At 46.8% G+C, this 22,327-nt stretch overlaps 1 protein-coding gene across 4 annotated transcripts in view; it reads left to right on the top strand.

The window, feature by feature from the left end:
* Positions 1 to 22,095, top strand: part of LOC144147227 (3-oxoacyl-[acyl-carrier-protein] reductase FabG-like) — a 42,765-nt gene extending 20,670 nt beyond the window's left edge. The window contains exons 6-10 of one of the 4 annotated variants that reach the window (XM_077679308.1): positions 12,273 to 12,342; positions 16,790 to 16,826; positions 18,935 to 18,998; positions 21,466 to 21,481; positions 21,578 to 22,093. In XM_077679308.1, coding sequence (XP_077535434.1) covers positions 12,273 to 12,342; positions 16,790 to 16,826; positions 18,935 to 18,998; positions 21,466 to 21,481; positions 21,578 to 21,717 — 327 coding nt within the window. In that variant the 3' untranslated portion in view covers positions 21,718 to 22,093. Of the gene's footprint in view, positions 1 to 12,272; positions 12,343 to 16,789; positions 16,827 to 18,934; positions 18,999 to 21,465 lie in introns of all 4 variants that reach the window. The other 3 variants (XM_077679310.1, XM_077679307.1, XM_077679309.1) reach the window with 3 other exon arrangements.
* The last annotated feature ends 232 nt before the right edge of the window (positions 22,096 to 22,327 follow it).

The raw sequence follows: 22,327 nt of genomic DNA, 5'->3' as shown, positions 1-22,327 counted from the left end.
ACAACAATCCTGTAACATCTTGAAGCAAACGCGCATGGTCGATGTTGACATCAAGATCACGCCCCATCGCAGTCTGAATAGCTGCCAGGGCGTGATCTCTGATGGAGATCTAATAAATGAGACTGAAGCAGATTTGCTCGACGGCCTTAGCGATCAGGGCGTGACAGCAGTGCGGCGAATCACGATACGTCGAAACGACGAAATAATAGCTACTAAACACATAATCGTGACATTTGACCGCTCAATACTTCCTGAGTCGGTCAACGCAGGCTTCATGAGATGTCCGGTCGGACCCTACGTGCCAAACCAACGCCGCTGCTTCAAGTGTCCCCCGCACGGGGCACCTTGAGCAATCTTGGTGACGGTACTGGCGATACCGCGGACCCCGAGCCCCCAAACATAAGCTGGATCCAACCGTGGCGATGTGTTTATAGGTGGAGGGTTAGAAACCACGAACGGTGGCCGTCGGAGCCCAGGTCAAGCTCCGGCGGATGGGCTCCCTGTCTGTCTACCAGGCAGGGAGCTCCGGGACCTCTTTGGCTACCAGGGTAAGGTCAAAGAAGAAAGTACCCCAGTCTCCCTGCTTTTATACTATGCTCTATGGCATTTTCAAACCCCCCCCCCCCAAACGTGATCGGTCCCTGAAAAGGGGCCGCACCGAAGTATCTTTTCCCCAATTGCCATCTTTAACATTTCCTGAACCGGATAATTTCTCTCGATTTCTTGTGATGGAATCGCTCAATCCAACCCACCCTCTAGCATCTCAGTCAGTCTTCTTGATCGCCAAGTATCTTGAAGCCATAGTAGGAAAATCATATAAATGCAAAAAAACAAAGGTCTGGTGAACTCCTCATCGAAATAAATGACAAGCAGCAGTCCACGAAGCTTCTAGCTCAGACTAGACTGGCTGATCTAGACATCAGGGTCACACCCCATCGGAGCCTCAACAGCTCCCAGGGTGTGATATCCGAGACAGATCTCTTGAACGAAACGGATGCGGATCTCCTTGCCGGCCTGAAGGATCAGGGCGTCACTGCCGTGAGACGCATCACTATCCGCAGAGACGACAAGGAGATTCCCACCAAGCACATTATCTTGACTTTCGACCGCGCAGTTCTGCCACAACACATCAATGCAGGTTTTATCCGTTGCTCCATCCGTCCCTACATCCCGAACCCGCGGCGCTGTTTTAAGTGCCAGCGGTTCGGGCACGGTACAAACTCCTGCCGTGGCCGAACGACGTGTGCAAAATGCGCGTCGCATGACCATCCGAGTGACAACTGTACATCCGACACCCTCTCTTGTGTGAACTGCGGGGGGGCACATGCAGCCTACTCCCGCAAGTGTGAAAAATTTCAAATGGAAAAGAAGATAATTAACATCAAGGTCACGGAGAACATCACCTTCCCAGAGGCGCGAAAGAGGTTCGCCTCTTTCCCTCTGGGAAGATACGCAGACGCGGCTCGCCGGGGGGCGGAGCGGCGTCTGGTTTCCACAGGGACCCAGTTCAGCGAGTCTGACCTGGTCCCACCCCCGCCCCCCGCTGGGTTGCCTCATGCAGCCCAACCCGGCACCACGCCGCTTGCTGAGGCAGCAGCGGTTGTGGTGCAAACCACTTCTGTCGGGACCGGTGCCGCTCCCGCCTCTGTCTCCCCGTCCTCCAGTCCGTTGGAGGGTACCGAGGTGATGGACACCACGGGCCCCGCACCGGCTCCCACCGCCACCGCACCGCCTGTGCCACCTCTGGCGCCCCCGACGGTGGCGGCTCAAACGAAGGGCTCCCGAAGGGGGGCCAAGTCCGGGGGGCCCGGTCCATCGGGCACCCCTCGGACATCCGACGACGAGATGGATGTTGGGCCGTTCCTGCCTGCAACGCAGCGCAAGGAGCGGCCACCGACTTCCAAGCCTACAGAAAGGCCCAAAAAGCCGAATCCAAGAGTAACAGCCCCGAAAGACGACACATGAACACACACGAACACACACATTCCAGTAATTCTTAAATTTAAATAATGGGAACAGAAAATATCATCCAATGGAACTGCAGAGGCCTCCTTAAAAATCTTGACGATGTGTATGAGATTCTGCATGCCAGTCAGCCAAGTATTATGTGTCTCCAGGAAACCCACCTCAACTCTAAACAAACAAATTTCTTAAATAAGTACATGGTATTCAGAAAGGACAGGGTTGGCTGCACCCACTCCTCAGGAGGTGTGGCCATTATCGCCCGGAAATCATTAGCATGCCACCCTGTCACTTTAAACACTGTCCTCGAGGCTGTAGCGATCCGTACCATAATTTTTAATCGGATGATAACGGTATGCTCCATTTACATCTCTCCTGATTTTGCACTTCTGAGCTCTGATTTCGAGGCACTGGTTGACCAGCTGCCCGAACCATACATACTAACAGGCGACCTTAATGCGCACAACTCTCTTTGGGGCTCCACCAGAACGGATGCCCGAGGTCGCCTGATAGAGAAGTTCCTTACATCCTCCGGAGCATGCCTTTCCAACAAAAAACAGCCTACATACCATAACATAGGACACAATACATACTCGCATCTTGACTTGGCTATTGGTTCCGCAGTTCTCTTTCCATGTCTTGAGTGGGGTGTGGGCACAGACCCATATGGTAGTGACCATTTCCCCACTTCATTGAAGTATATAGGTACAGGCCCGAGCAGTCCATCTTCCCATAAAAGGTTTAATGAATCACTAGCAAACTGGAGCACATTCACACAAACATCTCAACTACACCACACATCCATAGAACACCTACACGTGGAGGAAGCCGCCCAACTCGTCACGGCGCACATCCTCGATGCCGCCGAAAAGTCCATTCCCCAGGCCTCCAGTGGGTCCCGCAGCCCAAGGAGGCCCTGGTGGAACGAGGACTGCAGGCGGGCGCGAGAGGCCCAGAACAAGGCGTGGGGTGTCCTTCGCCGGTACCCCACGTCAGACAACCTCATGTCTTTTAAACGGGCAAAGGCTTTAGGGAAGCGAGTGCGTCGTGAGGCGAAAAGGGAGAGTTGGCGCACCTTCCTCACCTCCATCAACTCATACACTGATACACACATAGTCTGGACACGAATACGCAAGCTGAAAGGACAACAAAAAAACAGCCTGCCCGTGGTTAGCACAACAGGGGACACACTCGAAGACCAGGCCAACACACTTGCACAACACTTCGAACACGTGTCCAGCTCATCACACTACACAAACACTTTCATGAAGCACAAAACGTCTGCGGAAAAGAAGTCCCTGCGTGATAGCAAGAAGTCGCACACTTCTTACAATTCTCCTTTTTCAATTCATGAGCTGAAGGTTGCTCTGAGCACATGTAAGCCTTCAGCTCCAGGTGCAGACAAAATCACATACACCATGATACAACACCTACACCCAAACACTCTTGAAACACTCCTACATCTATACAACAACATATGGCTTTCGGGGCACATTCCTCGCTCTTGGAGGGAGGCCATAGTAGTGGCTTTCCTGAAGGAAGGAAAGGACCCTTCCTCTCCTGCTAGCTATCGGCCCATCGCCCTTACAAGCTGCCTTTGCAAGCTCTTCGAGAAGATGATAAACAGGAGACTTGTGTACTTCCTTGAGTACAACGGTCTTCTCGAGGGCTGCCAGGCAGGCTTCAGGGCGGGGCGATCTACAAATGACCAACTTGTCGCCCTTGAATCATACATAAAGGACGCTTTCATCCACAAACAGTTTTGCACAACGGTATTTTTTGACCTTGAGAAGGCATATGACACCGCTTGGCGTTACGGGATCCTAAGTGACCTAAAGTCTTTCGGTGTTTCGGGCCATATGCTCAACACCCTTGCTAGTTATTTGTCCGAAAGAACGTTTCGCGTGAGAGTAGGCAGCGCACTCTCAAGAGTTCATGTGCAAGAAAACGGCGTTCCGCAAGGTGGAGTGCTAAGCTGCACTCTGTTCATAGTTAAAATGAACTCCCTTGGGAAGGCATTGCCACCTACAATTTCTTATTCAATGTATGTAGACGACATCCAGCTATCTTTTAAATCATGTAATATGTCCATCTGTGAGCGTCAAGTCCAGCTCGGTGTCAAAAAACTTGCCAGCTGGGCAGACAAGAACGGTTTTAAAGTTAACCCAGAAAAAAGCACCTGTGTTGTCTTTTCCAGGAGGCGTGGGATCCATCTGGACCCAGACATTATCCTTAATGGCGTATCTATTCCTGTGAGGAAGGAACACAAGTTTTTAGGTGTGGTGCTGGATGAAATGCTTACGTTCATCCCTCACATTAAACAATTGAAACATAAATGTCTAAAGGCTCTCAACATTCTTAAAATCTTGTCCCACCAGTCGTATGGAACGGATAAGCAACTCCTGTTACGTATTTTCACAAGTCTAGTGGGGTCTAGATTGGACTATGGGAGTGTTGTGTATGGGTCAGCCACTAAAACAGCACTTAAAATGCTCGACCCAGTGCTTCACTTGGGGCTTCGCCTCTCTTGTGGCGCATTCCGTACGAGCCCTGTACAGAGTCTTTACGCAGAGTGTGACAAATGGTGCTTATCACACCAGCGAACCTATGTTGACTTGTTATATGCCTCTAAAATTTCATCAATGGACAACCATCCTTTTAAACCGGTTTTTAATGATACATCCACATCAAAACTCTTTTTAAATCGCCCGTCCATTCCTGTTCCCTTCTCGCTCAGAGTAAGGGACGAGGTCACTATTCATGAGGTCTCCTTTGTAGACACATTCAAGTCATCTATCACTGATCTTGTAGCACCATGGCATCTTCGTCCTGTTGCATGTGACTTGTCTTTCTTAAAATACAATAAGAACAGGACACCGAAAAGTGGGATTCTGCAGCATTTCATGTATGTGCAGGATAAATACAAGGCTGCAGAGTTTTTCAGCGATGCATCGAAAACGTTCACTGCAGTGTCTTGTGCGGCGCATGGGCCGAATTTCGAAGCATATAGAACAATGAATGTAAAGACAAGTATTTTTACGGCAGAAGCTTATGGCATTTTTCTTGTTGTAAGTCACATAGTTGAACATCATATTCCTAAATCCATCATCTATACAGATTCACTGAGTGTCGTCCGTACATTGTCATCCGGAGAGTCCTCGAAAAACCATGTAGTTAACCTTGTCTTGAAATCAATTGTGCTGGCATATTCTTCAAACCTTGAGGTGACTGTGTGTTGGGTGCCAGGCCACTCTGGAATCGGCGGAAATGAACTGGCGGATGGAATGGCCGCCAATGCTGCACTCCGAAACACAGTAGACATAATAACACTACCTTACACAGACCTCAAGCCACACATAAGACAACACTTGCGCAGAACATGGCAAACACACTGGAATGAACAGACAGACAACAAACTACATGTAATAAAGCCACACTTGGGACGGTACACATCTGACTCGCACAACAGACACACGGAAGTCGCCTTGGGTAGGCTGCGGATAGGGCACACCCATGCAACCCACTCGTATCTGCTGACGGGATCTCCTAGACCCCAGTGCGGCAGGTGCGGAGAGGCCCTATCCGTAGTGCACATACTAATCACATGCAAGGCACTTCACACAACACGACACAAACACTTCAGAGAACTCTACAGACAACATATTCCCCTACATCCATCTTTTTTCCTAGGTGACGATGCCATTGTTTCCGTCAAACGTGTGTTTGAGTATCTGTCAGAAGTCAAGTTTTTAAACCTCATTTCCTATCACGCATCATGAAATCTGGCCCTTTACACCAGCCATCCTCACTGTCTTTTATTGATTTTACTTTTGTTCTTGCTTATTGATTTCAGTGTCTAAGTTCTCACCTCTCATATTTAACCACTGTTTTGGCGCTCTTTGCCCCAGTTGGCCTTGCGCCATTAACATCCAACCATCATCATCATGCTTCAAGTGTCAGCGGTTTGGGCACGGCACAACCTCTCGCCGTGGTAAACCGACGTGCGCAAAATGTGCAGCACACGATCACCTAACCGACAAATGCGAATCCGAGAGCTTCCCCTGTGCGAACTGCCAGGGACCGCACGCTGCCTATTCCAGGAGCTGCGAAAAATACAAACAGGAAAAACAGATCATTGCCTTGAAAGTAAACGAGAACATCACCTTCCCAGAGGCGCGAAAGAGGTTCGCCTCTTTCCCCCTGGGGAGGTACGCCGACGCATCTCGCCGGGGGGCGGAGCGGCGTCTTGTTTCGGCGGGGACCCAGTACCGCGAGTCGGACGTGGTCCCGCCCCGCCACCCCCCCCATGGGTTGCCTCCTGCGGCCCAACTCGCCTCCGCAGCGCTCGCTGAGCCAGGAGCGGCTGTGGTGGCAACCACGTCTGGTGGGGATGCTGCTGCACCCACTTTCTCCTCCTCTTCACCGGTCCGATGCACATGCGAGGGCCCGGAGGAGATGGAGCTGGAGGAAACCGCAGCAGTTCCCACCTCCGCCGCACCGCCTGTGCCACCCGGGGCGCTCCTGACGCCCTCGGGGCCGCGGCCAAAACGAAAGGCACCGAAAAGGGTGCCCAGTCCAAGTCTAGGGGGCCCAGCCCGCTGGGCACCCCCTTGCCTTCAGATGACGACCTAGACGTCGAGCCGTTCCGGCATGCACCAGAGCGGAAGGAACGGGCTCCAGCGTCCCGGTCAGTAGAGAGAATCAAAAGGCCCCTTCCAAGAGTACAAGCCCCGAAAGCCGACACATAAACACACACATACTCCAGTAGCTCTAAACTTCAATAATGGGAAGAGAAAATATGCAATGGAACTGCAGAGGCCTTCTTAAAAATCTTGATGATGTCTATGAGTTACTGCATTCCAATCAGCCAAGTGTGATGTGTCTCCAAGAGACCCATGCACACAGATTTCTTGAATAGTTACATGATATTTAGGAGGGATAGAGATGGTGGTGGCACATCCTCAGGCGGTGTGGCCATCATTGCCCGGAAAACCTTGGCGTGCCACACTGTCCAACTACAGACCATCCAGAGGCTGTTGCCATTTGAACGATAATTTTTGATAGGCTTATAACACTATGTTCTCTTTACATCCCTCCTGACTTCGAACTATCGAGCACAGATTTCGAGGGTCTGTAGATCAGTTACCCGAACCTTTCATTCTTTTAGGCGACCTCAACGCACATAACCCTTTTTGTGGCTCTGCTCGCACGGATGCCCAAGGTCGCCTAATTGAGAAATTCTTAACATCGTCGGGAGCATGTCTTTTCAGCCAAAAAAAGCCAACATATTATAATATAGGACACAACACTTATTCACACCTTGACTTAGCTATTGGATCTGCAGTTCTCTTTCCATGTCTTGAGTGGGGTGTGGGCACTGATCCATATGATAGTGACCACTTCCCCACCAAACTAACATATATAGGTAAGGGCCCGAGCAGTCCATCTTCCCAGAACAGGTTTAATGAAGCAAGAGCAAACTGGAATATATTTACAGATTCATCTAAACTACACTACACGTAAATTACACAACTACACGTTGAGCAGGCAACCCAACTACTCACGGCGCACATCCTCGACGCCGCCGAAAAGTCCATACCCCACTCCTCTGTTGCCCCGCGCAACCAGCGGAGGCCGTGGTGGAATGAGGACTGTAGGCGGGCGCGAGAGGCCCAGAACAAGGCGTGGGGTATCCTTCGTCGGTACCGCACGTCGAGTAACCTCCTCTTGTTCAAACGGGCCAAGGCGTTTGGAAAATGTGTGCGCCGTGAGGCAAAACGCGATAGTTGGCGTACATTCATAATATCAATTAACTCCTACACAGACACACAGAAAGTATGGACACGAATACGCAAACTCAAGTGACAACACACAGCCTGACTCTGGTCAACACAACAGGGGATACACTCGAAGACCAGGCTGACACACGCGCACAACACTTCCAACACGTTTCCAGTTCAGCGCACTACACAAACACTTTCATTAAACACAAACTCGTGGCCGAAAAGAAGCCTTTACATGACAATGACAGGTCAGCCACTTTTTATAACTCTGACTTCACACTTAATGAGCTGAGGGGTGCTCTGAGCACGTGTAAACCCTCAGCTCCAGGCCCAGACAACATTACATATACAATACTACAGAACGTACACACAGACACTCTTGTAACACTTCTTCACCTTTTCAACAAGATATGGCTTTCGGGGCACATTCCAAAGTCTTGGAGGGATGCCATAGTTGTAGCATTCTTGAAAGAAGGGAAGGACCCCTCTTCTCCCGCTAACTATCGACCCATTGCCCTTACCAGCTGCCTGTGCAAGCTTCTCGAGAGGAAGATGATAAACCGGAGGCTTGTGTGCTTTTTGGAGTACAACGGTCTTCTCGAGAGCTGCCAGGCAGGCTTCAGGGCGGGGAGATCCACAAACTATCAACTTGTGGCACTGGAGTCATATATTAAGGATGCCTTCATTCACAAACAGTTGTTTAACTGTGTTTTCCGACCTAGAAAAGGCCTATGACACCGCTTAGCGTTATGGGATCCTTACTGACCTCAAGTCATTGGGTGTTTCAGGTAATATGTTTAACACGCTTGCTAGTTATTTGTCGGAGAACCTTTCGCGTCAGAGTTGGTTCTGCACTGTCAAAGGTACACGTGCAAGAAAATGGCGTGCCGCAAGGCGGAGTTCTAAGTTGCACTCTCTTCATAGTAAAAATGAACTCTCTTGGGAAGGCACTGCCGCCTACAATTTCTTACTCCATGTATGTAGATGACGTGCAGATATCTTTTAAATCATGTCATATGTCAATATGCGAACGCCAAGTCCAGCTCGGCGTCAAGAAACTTGCCAGCTGGGCAGACAATAATGGCTTTAAATTGAATCCTGTAAAAAGCTCCTGCGTTGTGTTCTCTAGGAAGCGCGGGGTTTATATGGACCCAGACATTACTCTTAATGGCTTGTCGCTTCCTGTGAACAAGGAGCACAAGTTTTTAGGTGTTGTGTTTGACCACAAACTCACATTCATTCCCCATATCAAGAAACGTAAGCATAAATGTCTCAAAACAATAAATATCCTTAAGGTTCTCTCCCACCAATCCTATGGTTCCGACAAATAACTCCTGCTTCGCTTGTATACTGCTTTGGTTTGTTCTCGTTTAGACTATGGCAGTGTGGTATATGGGTCGGCGACTAAAACAGCGTTGCGAATGCTTGACCGAGTGATACACTTGGGGCTACGGCTTGCGTCGGGTGCTTTTCGCACTAGCCCTGTCGAGAGTCTGTATGTCGAATGTAATAAGTGGAGCCTTGAGAACCAGCGAACGTGCATGCACTTACTTTATGCTTTTAAAATTTCATCGCTGAATAACCATCCTTTTTATCTTGTCTTTAACGATACATCCACATCTGTGCTGTTTGTAAATCGCCCGTCCGTTCCTCTGCCCTTTTCACTTCGAGTGAGAGAGCGACCCTCGGATCTCAGCGCTTGGTTTTAAGATGTGTACAGGTCATCGTTTTTAAACATTTTACCGCCTTGGCAAGTTCGCCCTGTGTCCTGTGACCTTTCTTTTATAAAACTTGACAAAAATCGGGTACCGCGAGCTGCAATATTGCAGCACTTTCTTTCTTTGCAGTTTAAATACCCACGTGCAGAATTCTACAGTGACGCTTCTAAAACCTCCACTATGGTGTCGTGCGCTGCTCATGGTCCAAATTTCAATCCAGCCAGAACCATGAGCGTGCACACAACAATTTTTTCAGCAGAAGCGTATGGAATTTTACGACAACCCGATTCCCAATTCCATCATCTATACAGATTCTTTGAGTGTTGTTCGCGCACTGTCATCGCACAAGCCCTCTAAAAATCACATAGTTAATCTTTTATTCAACACTATTATGTCCGTGTATGCCGAAAAGCATGAGCTGGTCCTCTGCTGCGTCCTAGGACACGCAGGGATCGCTGGGAACGAGTTGGCAGACGAGAGGGCCGCTGCTGCTGCACTCAGGAACACTGTAGACATTACAACGATACCCTACACAGACCTCAAGCCACACATAAGACAACACCTGCGCACAACATGGGAAACACACTGGGATGAACAGACAGACAACAAACTACATGTAATAAAGCCACACTTGGGACGGTACATAGCTGACTCACACAACAGGCACACGGAAGTCGCCTTGGGTAGGCTGCGGATAGGGCACACCCATGCAACGCACTCGTATCTGCTGACGGGATCTTCTAGACCGCAGTGCAGCAGGTGCGGAGAGGCCCTATCGGTGGTGCACATACTTATCACATGCAAGGCACTTCACACAACACGACACAAACACTTCAGAGAACTCTATAGACAACATATCCCACTACATCCATAGCTGTTTACAGGTGACGATGCCATAGTTTCCGTGAAACGCGTGTTTGAGTATTTGTCAGACGTTAAGTTTTTAAACCTAATTTCCTATCACGCATAATCAAATCTGGCCCTATACAGCAGCCATCACCATTTCCGTTAATTGATTTTATTGTTTTTCTGGCTTTAGTAGCCACTATTTGTTTTAAAATACTCTTGTTTGGCGCTCTTTGCCCCAGCTGGCCTTGCGCCAAAAAACTCCAACCATCATCAACAGCTTCGCTACCTTCAAGTCAAGCCTTAGTGAGAGCTTCCTTCATTTTTTGTGTCGGATTTCTGCACGCCGTTTCTGGCTTAGTTGATTTGTGGCACGGCGAGCTAATCATCCCACTCCGTGGAGGAGAGTGCCCGGGGCTTTCTTAGCACACGGCATAGAAGTGATACAATTCAAGTTGGTGGTGTGAGATCACGCGTACGAAACGGTGGGATTCCGGACACGATACATACGTGCAACCGCAGCCATACATTTCGCCGCGGTGGAACGCGGGTAATCCAATCTGTCTACCGAAAGGCGGTGTTCGGGTTACAGCGCTCAGTGAACGCACGCACAATTCCGCGGGAAGACAAAACACCCGCTGAAGGGCTTACAGCGCCCTTACAGAGTACCCACTTACAGCGGGTACGCTGTAAGGGCGTACCCGCGGAGAACTTAGCTGCAGCCCATGCATAACCCTCCCTTTGGAACGAACGCGCAATTTGACGTTTTCACCGCGGAAGCCGTCTCCGCCTCGAATTGGTTCGGTCTGTAGCCGAAACCTGGTCTTTGGCGCTTCGTTCGGCGCTGAGAATCGCATGTGCGCTTGCTTGACTTTTAGCGCACGAGGCACTTTCTTAGAGGTCATATGGACGCTACCAGATTTTCCTTGGTTTTTACTTGAAGTAAAAAACTTCGCCTAAAAATGTCACAGTAGTCAAGGATGTAAAAGGGATGCAGTAACGGTGTGTAAAATATAGTGGCGGTTAGGCTTCTGGTCGCAAACGCCTTGTCCCTAATTTCTTGCGTTGGGGTAACTATACATTCATTCTTGAGGAGGAACAGTTGTTTCGTCCGCCCTTCACTAACGTGACGAAGGGAGTCGGATTCAGGAGCTGGGCAGCTAAAGTTTCTTTTTGTAGGCGAAAGCAGCGATGACGATATACCGGAGAGATCCTAATGAATACGTTGTGTGAACAGCCTTGCTGTAGGAATAAGTTAGGGGCGGATTGAACATTCCGATGCAGTGACCCTGGTTCTCGTCGTTAGGAGCAATTAGGAGCAAGGCGACAAGGCAATTAGGAGCAAAGAAGGGCAACTAGGCGCAATGCAACGGTTCATCTCATAATGAGGCATTGGTGGACGAATACACTATAGAGTAAAATAACACGGGATTCACTTCCGCTGACCTTCATTACAAGTCAAAGCATAACCTTCCTCCTAAAGTAGTGATATGCCAATTTAGACACATCGTCACAACAGTATCCAGTGTTGGCCAATTTTCTCGAAAATGATGAAAGCTCACCTTTTCATTTTGAAAGCGACGTTTGAAAACATGAAAAACCTAGATCTTTCTTTGGTTCTGGCGTTCTGAGGCGGAGTGTCACCCGTTGCAATGTTCGTGAAGTTCGGTGTAGTAGGATAGTCCCGCACTTGTTGCTTCCTGTCGGGGCGAAAGACCCACAGAAAGCAGAAAACCTGCCGGAAGCAGAGTGGAAGGCGGGGCTGGTATATTCTCATTCGTGGTGTTCAACAGCGAATACACAACAACAGGGTGTCGTGTGTGTCTTTTTAGTGTCATTTATCTGATGCGCTGTGCAACGTCCGCTGCAGAAAGAGGTACTTTTTGGAGACCATTTCGTACTAGGTAGTCCCACCTATGTGTACCTTTGCAAACGGTTTTCTGTTACTGGACCCTTTCTTCAGCAATACAGCACGTCCGCCTACAGCATGAGTAAAGCAGCCCTGGACCAGCTGACCAAGCACGCGGCCCTTGGTGAGACATTGTGTTTCTGCTGTACTGTCCACTCCCAAGACGTGTCGTACCAGTGACGTACGCCCGTGTCACAAATGGCTTTACCGCAAACGAGGCCAATCAAAGGCCGATATCAAAGTTGGCTGCACGTTTTTGAAAGCCAGATCCCTGGAAAACACTGCAGAGATCCTCAATATTCAAATGCACTATTTTCTGTCTCCATTTTCTTGCTCACCAGAAGTTTGACAAAAATCAGCTACAAAATGGCGGTAACAAATATGACAAAACCTCTAATACAAGTTGAAAGCAAGGTGAAGAGGGAAAATTGTGGCACCTGTAGTGCTCGCTGCTACATTCTCTAAGACAGTGTTTGGTGGGATCGAATTAGCAGTGCTCTGACGACTTGTGGTTCAAGCTGAATGACCTCGCAGAATGTGGTCTAGCATCACATGAGTAGTGAAAGCGCATCAACATATATTTCGAGTTGGGTACGAAACAAAGTTTCCGCTGCAGTTTTGCTTGCCCTTTGTAATTAAGCTTTAAGGATAAGTGCAGTGTTGCGTTTTGCAGCGCTTGCTCGGAAAAATAAAGCAAATGGTAAGATAAGCAAGAGACAAAAAGGAAGGAGAATTATAGGAAGGGCTACGACTACACAGCGTTGGAGTTTTGGTTTTGCTTGTGCGTTCATCGCCTGCAATCATGGCCTGTTTTGAAGAAACTTCGGAAGACAGCACAGTTGTTTTGTAGGCATAGTTCAGTGCAACCAACATGACTGTTATAGGCTACTTAAGCACTTTCGCCAAATATTGAAACTGCACTCAAATCAGGCACTCAAATGGTCTTTCGTTTACCAACATGACTGTTATAGGCTACTTAAGCACTTTCGCCAAATATTGAAACTGCACTCAAATCAGGCTTATTTAAAACCGGCATTGTGCTTTTTAGTTTCTGACCAAAGAAGAACGTAAAACAAACAGCAGAATAGAAGGATTTGTTTACATCTTCACTGCTCATACATAGCCACTGATTTGGTGCTCTTTTCCCTAGTTGGCCTTGCGCCATAAGAATCCAACAACCACCGTCAGAATAGAAGGATTACTTTTATCCATATATTGCAACGGCAGCTCTCAATGGTTGTATAAATGCAGTACTCATTCTTGGAATATTTTTGGTGCAGTCACTACGTTCCAGCGTGTCCTTAATCCATGTGTTTTTCCCTGTGTCTATAGCTAATGTCACGTAGTCAGTTTCGAAATTCTAGGAATCCATACGAGGCTCTCCTTCGAAAGCGGGCATCCTAACCATCAGTCTTCGCTAACAGTACGTTACAACTGCGTGTTCTTTGTAAAAGACCTGTGTCGTTGTTAAAGCTTAGGAGTGGGAAGTATATTTTATCATCACGCGACGGTTTTTCTTGCAAAGTGAAAAATACTTGCCTTTGCTGGCCTAGACCAACGCCCATGGGGATAAGGTCGGAAAAGCTTTTACAAAGAGACTACACCAGAAATGACGACGCAAACACTTTATTGGTAAGAGTGAAGTTATCTATAATGAGTGATTTTTGAAGGCACGCCCACGCCATGTTTCTTCCTTGCTTAGAACGGTGGCTGTATTCCTTGCGAAATGACATATTGTCCCCGGATAATCACCATAATTTCAGAACCGCTCGTCAGCATCTGTGGCTGCACATGATCGAAAATGGCATCATCTTAACCAAAAGCCTGCGGATCTTAGTTCGAGAGTGTCTTTCGTATATGCCCATCACCAAGCGAAACACAAACTCACCGTGCTATGCCTATAGGGGGGGTCGGCAACCTGGCCCCTGCATGAAGTAGTATGCAGCCCCCAGGAAGACATCAAAACCTCCCTCAGGTTTGGAAGGGACCTATCCGTAGTCCACATACTAATCACATGCAAGGCACTTGACACTACACGACACAAACTTTTCCCGGAATTATACAGACGACACATTCCACTGCACCCATCAGACTTAGCCGACGAACCAATGTTTTTTAGTCAACGTTCCTTTAAGTTTTGAGCTGAGGTAAACTTTCTGCAGCTCTTGTCATACCACGTGTAATCATCGTGGCCCTATACACCAGCCATCTCCATTGTCTCTTGTTTTGTGTGACTTTTACTTTTAGTCACATGTTTTAGTATTCACGGTCTCATCAAAATTCAGTAACTTCTTTTTTGGCGCTCTTTGCCCACAGTGGGCATTGCGCCAAAAAAACCCAACCATAATCATCATCATCATCATCAAAACTGCCCTCCCCTTGTCACTTCAAATTTCGGTGATCGCTGACGGGGCAATTTTAACCTGAAGTGGGGTTAGATAGGCACAAGGCAAGATCGCTTCCAGTTGGCTATGCGCCTATCCTCACACTTCGCCAGATAAAGTCTTCACTTTCTTTGCACCTTTAAAAACAGCCCTTCCTCCCCCCTCTCCGATTTTCCATCCGGCCCTTGCCCGGTCCGCTTCATGCAACTCGGCCCTCCACCTTGAAAGGTTGCCGACCTCTGACCTATGGAATAACTACAAAAACAAACTAAAGTATTCCAAGAGGGATCTTAATAACATCGTTGGTCCGATTCTTATGCAGGCCAAACCATCCATATACCTTTCTTTATCAGGCTGAAGACCCCTTCAAATATTTCGCAATAACAGGCTGCATGAAATTCTTCGCACTTCGAGAGCTGTATATGCGATTAGTTTGTCCCCTCCCATCTAAATCCCACCATGAACGATACATCAAATTTACAACTCTCTTTAAACAGGTCATCTATTCCCTTACCGTTCTCTCTCAGAGTTAGGGAGGAGGCTTCTGCGCTCAATGTCCCCCTTTCAGACACGCACAAGACACCCATTCATAATTCCATCGCACCATGGCATCTTCGTTCTGTATCATGCGACCTGTCATTCACTCTTGTAGAAAAAAATAGGGTACCCAGGAATGCAATTCTGCAGCACTTCCTGTTCCTGCAGGACAAGTACAGGTGCGCAGAATTCTATAGCGATGCGTCGAGAACTGGTTCTACGGTATCTTGTGCAGCGCACGGACCAAATTTTAGAGTAAGCAAAACAATGAATTTTCATAACAGTATTTACACGGCAGAAGCATATGGCATTTTACTCGTTTCAAACCACATCATCAAACATAAAATTCCCAAATCCATTGTGTACACAGACTCTCAAAGCGTTGTACAGGCACTGTCATTAGGAAGGTCATCTAAAAACTATGTCATAAATGCTCTCTTCAAGGTACTAATGTCTGCATATGCCTCAAATCTTGAAATAACTTTATGCTGGGTACCAGGGCATTGTGGAATCCCTGGCAATGAGGCCGCCGACCAAATGGCTGGTGATGCTGCTCTCATGACTACAGTTGACGTTACAACAGTACCTTACACCGACCTAAAGACACACATCAGACGACAGCTTCGTTACACATGGCAATTACACTGGAGTCAACAAACAGACAACAAACTACACGTAATAAAACCACAACTGGGACGCTACATAACTGACTCACACAACAGATACACTGAAGTCGCCCTGGCTAGGCTGCGGATAGGCCACACACATGTTACGCACTCCCACCTGCTCACTGGAACTTCGGGACCCACGTGTAGCAGGTGTGCAAAGGGCCTATCCGTAGTCCACATACTAATCACATGCAAGGCACTTGACACAACACGACACAAACATTTCCCTGAATTATACAGACGACACATTCCTTTGCACCCATCATACTTTTTAGCCGACGAACCAATGTTTTCTAGTCAACGTGTTTTTAAGTTTTTAGCTGAGGTAAACTTTCTGCAGCTCTTGTCATATCATGTGTAATCACCCTGGCCCTATACAACAGCCATCTCCATTGTCTTTTGTTTTGCATCATCTTTACTTTTAGTCACATGTTTTAGTATGTACGGTCTCATCATAATCCAGTAAATTCTTTTTTGGCGCTCTTTGCTCATAGTCGGCCTTGCGCCAATAAAACCCAACTATCATCATCATCATCCCCTCCCATCTACTCCAAAACCAAGATGAATACCGAAGCGCTTCACTGATTTCTGACTTTTATGCAATGAAGCAAAGTTAGATGTTATGCACTGTCGTTTTTTGCCATCTCTTGAAGAATGTACAGAACTTGTAGAATGACAAGTGGAAGACGGTGTATATATGTGTTCTCTTTCGCCCTTTTCGTACCATATTGTCATGCCTTGCCGCAGTGAACGAATATCCTGAAATAAACCAAATGAGTAATGAATACAAACGCGTTGAAATTCTTGTGCTAGGAAAATTAATATTCGCTGATGTTCAAAAATGAATCAGTGAATTTACACAAACATCGCTATTGTTACACTGGACGTTGCTTAGGGAACGAATACACGCGGTATATGCTAGTTTATGCGAGTGTACATGTCAAGTTTGGGAAAAAGTATGACCTCCCCTTTTCTATTCCAGAAAACGCACCGTTCGGCGTTCGCGTGAACTCTGTCAAGTAAGCTGGCATTCATTTCTGTTTAAACAACTTCGCTCAATTATTAGCTACATTTTTTTGTTCTTTTCGTAACATCTAATGCCTAACCTCTCCATTCGTATACGCCGAACCACACCCGAGGACGAGCGCACTCACGTTGTGCCACGCACGTAAAAAAAATGCGGCAATTTTTAAAAGTCAAACGGCAATGGGGCTTAATGCACGGAAGCTGCTCTTTATGTGTGGTTCGCACTGGTGAAAGGCTCCGGGTTGTCTTAGACCACTAGAAAGTTTTACCGCGCACTAAAAAATCGACACACAGGCGTTCTTGTTTTTAGCCTCCAAAAAGACCGCACACACAGGAATTAAATATGCAACTTTTGACACACTAGCGTAACGTTGAGCGAGAGAAGTACAGTGACAGGTAAATAAGGGTAGAAAACGGAAGTCAGTCGTAGCGTACAGTGTCGAACTGACTGATTTTTAACTTACAACACTACAAGAGAAATGATGGGGAAGACAGCAACAGGAATATTGAGAAATTGACACTTTTTCAAAAGCTCGTATTACCAAGCTATTTCAACGTACAAGCTGCTATGTTCCTCGCACACAAAACATTCATGTTTGGAAAACAAAGCCGGAAATCAAAAAAAGTTGCATGCTTTGACACAGATAGCCGTACGTCTTACACAACAAATTGCGTTAGAGTTGGGAATCAAGCAATCACGTTGGCGCGATTTGGTAAATAATGGCCATTTTTGTGTGTCCACATTTTGAAGAAATGACTGCCGGCGGATGCATGTATGATTCCTGAGTGCAGTAAAGGTGCCGTCAGAAGTATGTGGAGCATGGGGCCTGTTGCTGAACCGCATAGGAGCGCCGCGTAGCCGCACCGGTGGTAACCGAAAGAAGAACACTCACACCTTCGGACGGTTGTAATCTATTTGTACCTCTCACGTGCTTCTATTACGCGACTAAGAGCATTATTTGCAGCAAACTAGTCTCAGCGATTCCGTTAGTAGCAGAAACACATCTGGCAGCGTCTCTCGCAGACTTCCAGCACACGCAAGCTGCTGCAGAGGTGGCGTTATTGCAGAGACCTGCGGTGGCAATTTTTCGTCTAAAATAATTTTAGGCGTGTTTTGGCTTTCAGCACCATTGCAGAGACCAGTAAGCTCGAACATTGATCGAAGCCAGGTTAGAAGAAGTGGCATGAGAGGTATACATTGGCTATCGCCGTCGGCATGCGTTTTGTGCTTCTTTCGCTGACCGCCCGTGCAGCTACACGGCGCTCGTAAGCGGTTCGGCAACAGCTCTCGCGTTCCACTTACTTCTCAAGGCGGCTGTACATTATGTAGGCCAGTTTACAATAAGTGAGTTATGTATAATTTATTTTTTTGAGGTTTTATTGTTTGCTATTTGCAGTTTGTAGGGAAGGTGGGAAGTGCGGATAATGTTAATTCCCAGTGTGTATATTAGGGTGTCCTGAGCGAAGTCAGCGATGTCACACAGGTCAGCCATACTTTGGCGCTTGTTTCACCACTGTAAAGTGCATGAGTTCGATACCAAGCTGGCCGTCAAAAACTAAAGGTTTAATACGCTAGGCGCAAGGCAAAACTTGAAGCTTTTTCGACGACAAACAGAACTATGAATAACTGGACTCGAGTGATTGATTGATTGATTGATTGTAGGGTTTAACGCGCCGACGCAACGCAGGCGATGAGGCGCGCCGTAGTGGAGGGCTCCGGATTAATTTTGACCACGTGGGGATCTTTAACGTGCGCCGAAATCTCGTACACAAACTGGACTCGAGTGCTTACGTTGCCTATGGAATCGAGTGCTTACGTTGCCTATACGTTATGTTTCACGTCTGGCCACCATTGATAAGTAGTTTAAGGCAATATTGTTTCCAGCACATAATGTTTTATAATAGAATAAGACTAAATTTGGTTACCAATATAGCAAATAACAGCTTTTGATTTAAGATGACGCCTAACTCAGCTGTTAGAAGGCTAAAATATGAAAGGTTAAAGATTCAATAAATCATTTATTAGGAATTGAGTGGTGATGCAGCCTTTATTCATCTCTTGATGTTTCATAAGATTCCATTTTATTGCATTTTGGTCCAGCCCTGCGACCATCAAAACTCCCATTGGAAAACTACCGGGATTCACTGACGAGGAGCACATGAAGGTGTGTTGAAAGAACAGTTGAGCTCTCATTCTTTTAGTAACTACTATGTTGAAAACATCACGCGAAACTGTAAATTATTAAGCATACATACTTACGTTCAATATATAGGAAAGCCTTGAAACCTACCCAGGAGTGGCAAATGCTACATACCGCTTGTTCTGCGTCGAGTTCTGTAAAAATGGCGCTCACGCATATCCAATTTTTACCAAAAATATGATGTATAAGAGGTGGTATTGGTAGTGGTAACGGCGCATTGTTGCTTGCGTTGTTTACAATGTTGCTTACATGCGTTGTGTGGCGTTACAATGCGTTACGAAGCTTGCGTTATGTACAATGTTTCCCCAGAGTTCTTTACGGTGTTCCTGGTTTAGCAGTTAATGGGGAGGTTTTGCTCAGGGGTATACATTTCACCGGACAGTACGATGGAGCAGCTAGTGGCATTTGTGGCTTTATTTAGGCCTTGTTTTCTGCTTGTATGTGATTTTTGTGATGTTTCCGTTTGTGATTTTTCCGCAAATAAAAGCGTGCCGTGCGAGGCATCGTTACTCGTACCCAAATTTTGTTTTACATGTAAGGAACCTATGCTTAGACAGACTTTCACGAACCCGAAGTTTGAGCCTAGTGAAAACTGAGCCAGAGGGAGCGGTCTGTGCAACGTTGCCGGAAATGCCGCTAGGTGCTTGGCTGATAACGAGAACCAGATAAATAGCTGTGGTTTCAGCATAGCACTAGGTATCCCATGATCACACGTAAACCGGTCAAGCAACTTACAAAAGACAACGGTTACCGATTAGTACTCGGTAGTCCCTGATTCCATGGCAAATTGACCAGGAATGGTGATCCTTTATTGTCTGGCATGTTCGGAAATAATACTGAAATTAGGGTCAGTAATATTCGTACGTTGCTAAATACGCCGTAAAAAATTTCAAGGCCAATCTGCGCTGCGTTGGTGGCTTACCAGCAGAGTTGCAATGGCGTCACTTGTCGCTTAGTAACTGAAATCTCGATGGCTTCGTGCTCGCTTTAATATACAGTGATGAATATGCTCACAATTGCACACTCATCTTTGGGTAATGTGTAATCGGTTCGCGTATTGCGCTGGATGGTCGGAAGGGCGGTATCGGCGTGCCATATAAGCCAGGTGTCTCCAACACGAAACGCGTAAAGCATTCCTTTTTGAATGATTAATTGAGGATTGTGTTTGATGGTGCAAAAGCATGATCACCATTGAATTCCAAATTTGCCCTTTGGTCTGTGAACTTAAATGATCCGAAGTGTACAGGTGAAGAGGGCCTTAAAAAGAAAAATAAAACAAAGTTTTCAAGAAGCAAGGTAAAGGAAGGCCAGAAAGCTTGGGTGTACACATTACATAAAATACTCGGTGATCAGCAAGAATCCATATGAGGCAAGAGCGCTGCAATATTAAAGTAAAACCACTCAGCCCTGCCCTACTGTTCAGAGGGAAGACTGAAATTGTGTCCTTCCGGGCGCATTTGCCTTGAAGTAACCGACTGCAACCACAGGGTATACTCTAATCGCATCGAACCCACGCAGTGAAAGTAACCATGAGCTCCCACATTGGCGCAGTGCTTCATGTTCAGAAGCCCCCACCAGACATGGGCTCTCCATCGGAACTCGTGCTCAATACTATGCAAGCAGATTCAATTACGAAGCAGCAAAGTGTCTTGGGTTTGCTTCGGCTCTTTCTGGCAGTGTTTGCTTTTGTTCAAGACATATTTAATTTTATTCGTGGAACGTTTAGCATGTCTGCGCAAGTAAAATGGTAGAACGCCCGCAACGAACTTTGTCGAAGCTGCAGGCACTCAAGGGGTGCACGCTCAATTCGTGGACCAGGACTGTATAGAATGGTCATATCTCATCTTGTGGTAGGTGTTTTAAACACAATGATGCATTCCTATTTTTCCTTCATTTGGAACTGAACATATTGCAATAGCTGAGGAATCCTCGTTGTCCGACGTCAGTATATGTATATGCAGACGAAAGCATGCATTTCATGAAAAGGAGTTTTTGTTCACCAAAATCCGCAGTGTGTTTGCCATTGAAGATTTCGCAGCGGAAGTTTAGAGCTCTTAACAAGCTTGGGCAAGGTAGACTTTCTTTCACCGCGTATCGTTTCCAGCTACGCTTGTTCTCTGTGAGTTGTGATGTTTTGTCCTTACAAGTTACATGTTTACCACCATCAAGCATACACCCAAAGTTTGACACATCTCCTTTTGAGAACATTGATGGTGAGAGCATTAGGTAGTCGACGAAAAGGTAACTTCAGCGCTTACTGCTCTGCTTTGTGGATTCAGTGTTCGATCATTTTCGCCTATCTTTCTTGGGGGGGAGGACTCAGCAAGAGACACTTTTTTATCAGTACCCTACCACAGATCAGTAAGCTTACCACGCAATGCCATGAAGCGCAAGTAATGAGTCACTACATTTTCTATCTTTGCTTTTTCAGCTGATGGAGGAGCTGAGTAAGGACAAACACGCAATGGGTCGTGTGGGCACTCCCGAGGAAGTTGCCCGCTGCATTGCCTTCTTGGCGTCAGACGAGGCTTCTTTCGTTACAGGCGTCACGCTGCCCGTCGACGGCGGACTGCTCCTCAAGTCCAGCGACGGTTCTAGCTCCAGCTCCAGCGCTGAGCAACGCTACGCTGCTTTATACGCACAAATGAAGCGTGGGGAATGTGACAATGCTGGAAAAAATTAAGGCGACATTTACATGAGGAATTAGGGATTTAAATCACTTCTGGTTGCGTAAAGACTGGCTGAAAGTCTGGTGTGACCCATCAGTAATGCCATTTAAAATTTTTGCCTTTTTAGGGAAGCCTGAGAAAATAGTAGACACTTATAGCACCTTTGAGATTTAACAAATCGATTTGTTTATAAGGAGCACTTGTCTTCTTCATTTGCTTGTAGAACAGACGTGTATCCGACCATTGTCAGTCAGCGGTAGTACCGGTTTTGGAACTCATGTGGGGCCATGAGCACCACCCATCCGTGACAGCTTCCGGTTGCCCACGTTGTTCCAATAAATAAGTGAATGCGGTGGTGGAAAATTTCTAGATTTATTGAATGTAAGATTAAGATATTCCAATTTGATTCATTCATTAGGTCATTCACTGTTGTATTGCAGATTGATACGCTTGCGTGGATGCTTTCTAGTGAAAGGAGGAGACTGACCTACGGTGTAGTTCAGTTTTGAGTTGACATTTATTTTAGGTGGATGCACGTTTAAGAAACCCTAATCTTTCTTTTCGCGCCTTACAAAAAATTAGAAAGTATATAAAATATAATCGGATAGAGAAAGGTCAGAAATA

This window comes from Haemaphysalis longicornis, unplaced genomic scaffold (assembly GCF_048455015.1).
Source record: "Haemaphysalis longicornis isolate Haplotype H1 unplaced genomic scaffold, Haemaphysalis longicornis Haplotype H1 scaffold_7, whole genome shotgun sequence".
In the NCBI taxonomy this organism is placed as follows: domain Eukaryota; kingdom Metazoa; phylum Arthropoda; class Arachnida; order Ixodida; family Ixodidae; genus Haemaphysalis; species Haemaphysalis longicornis.
Note: the sequence above shows the minus strand (reverse complement) of the source record. Positions and strands in the feature narration are given on the sequence as shown.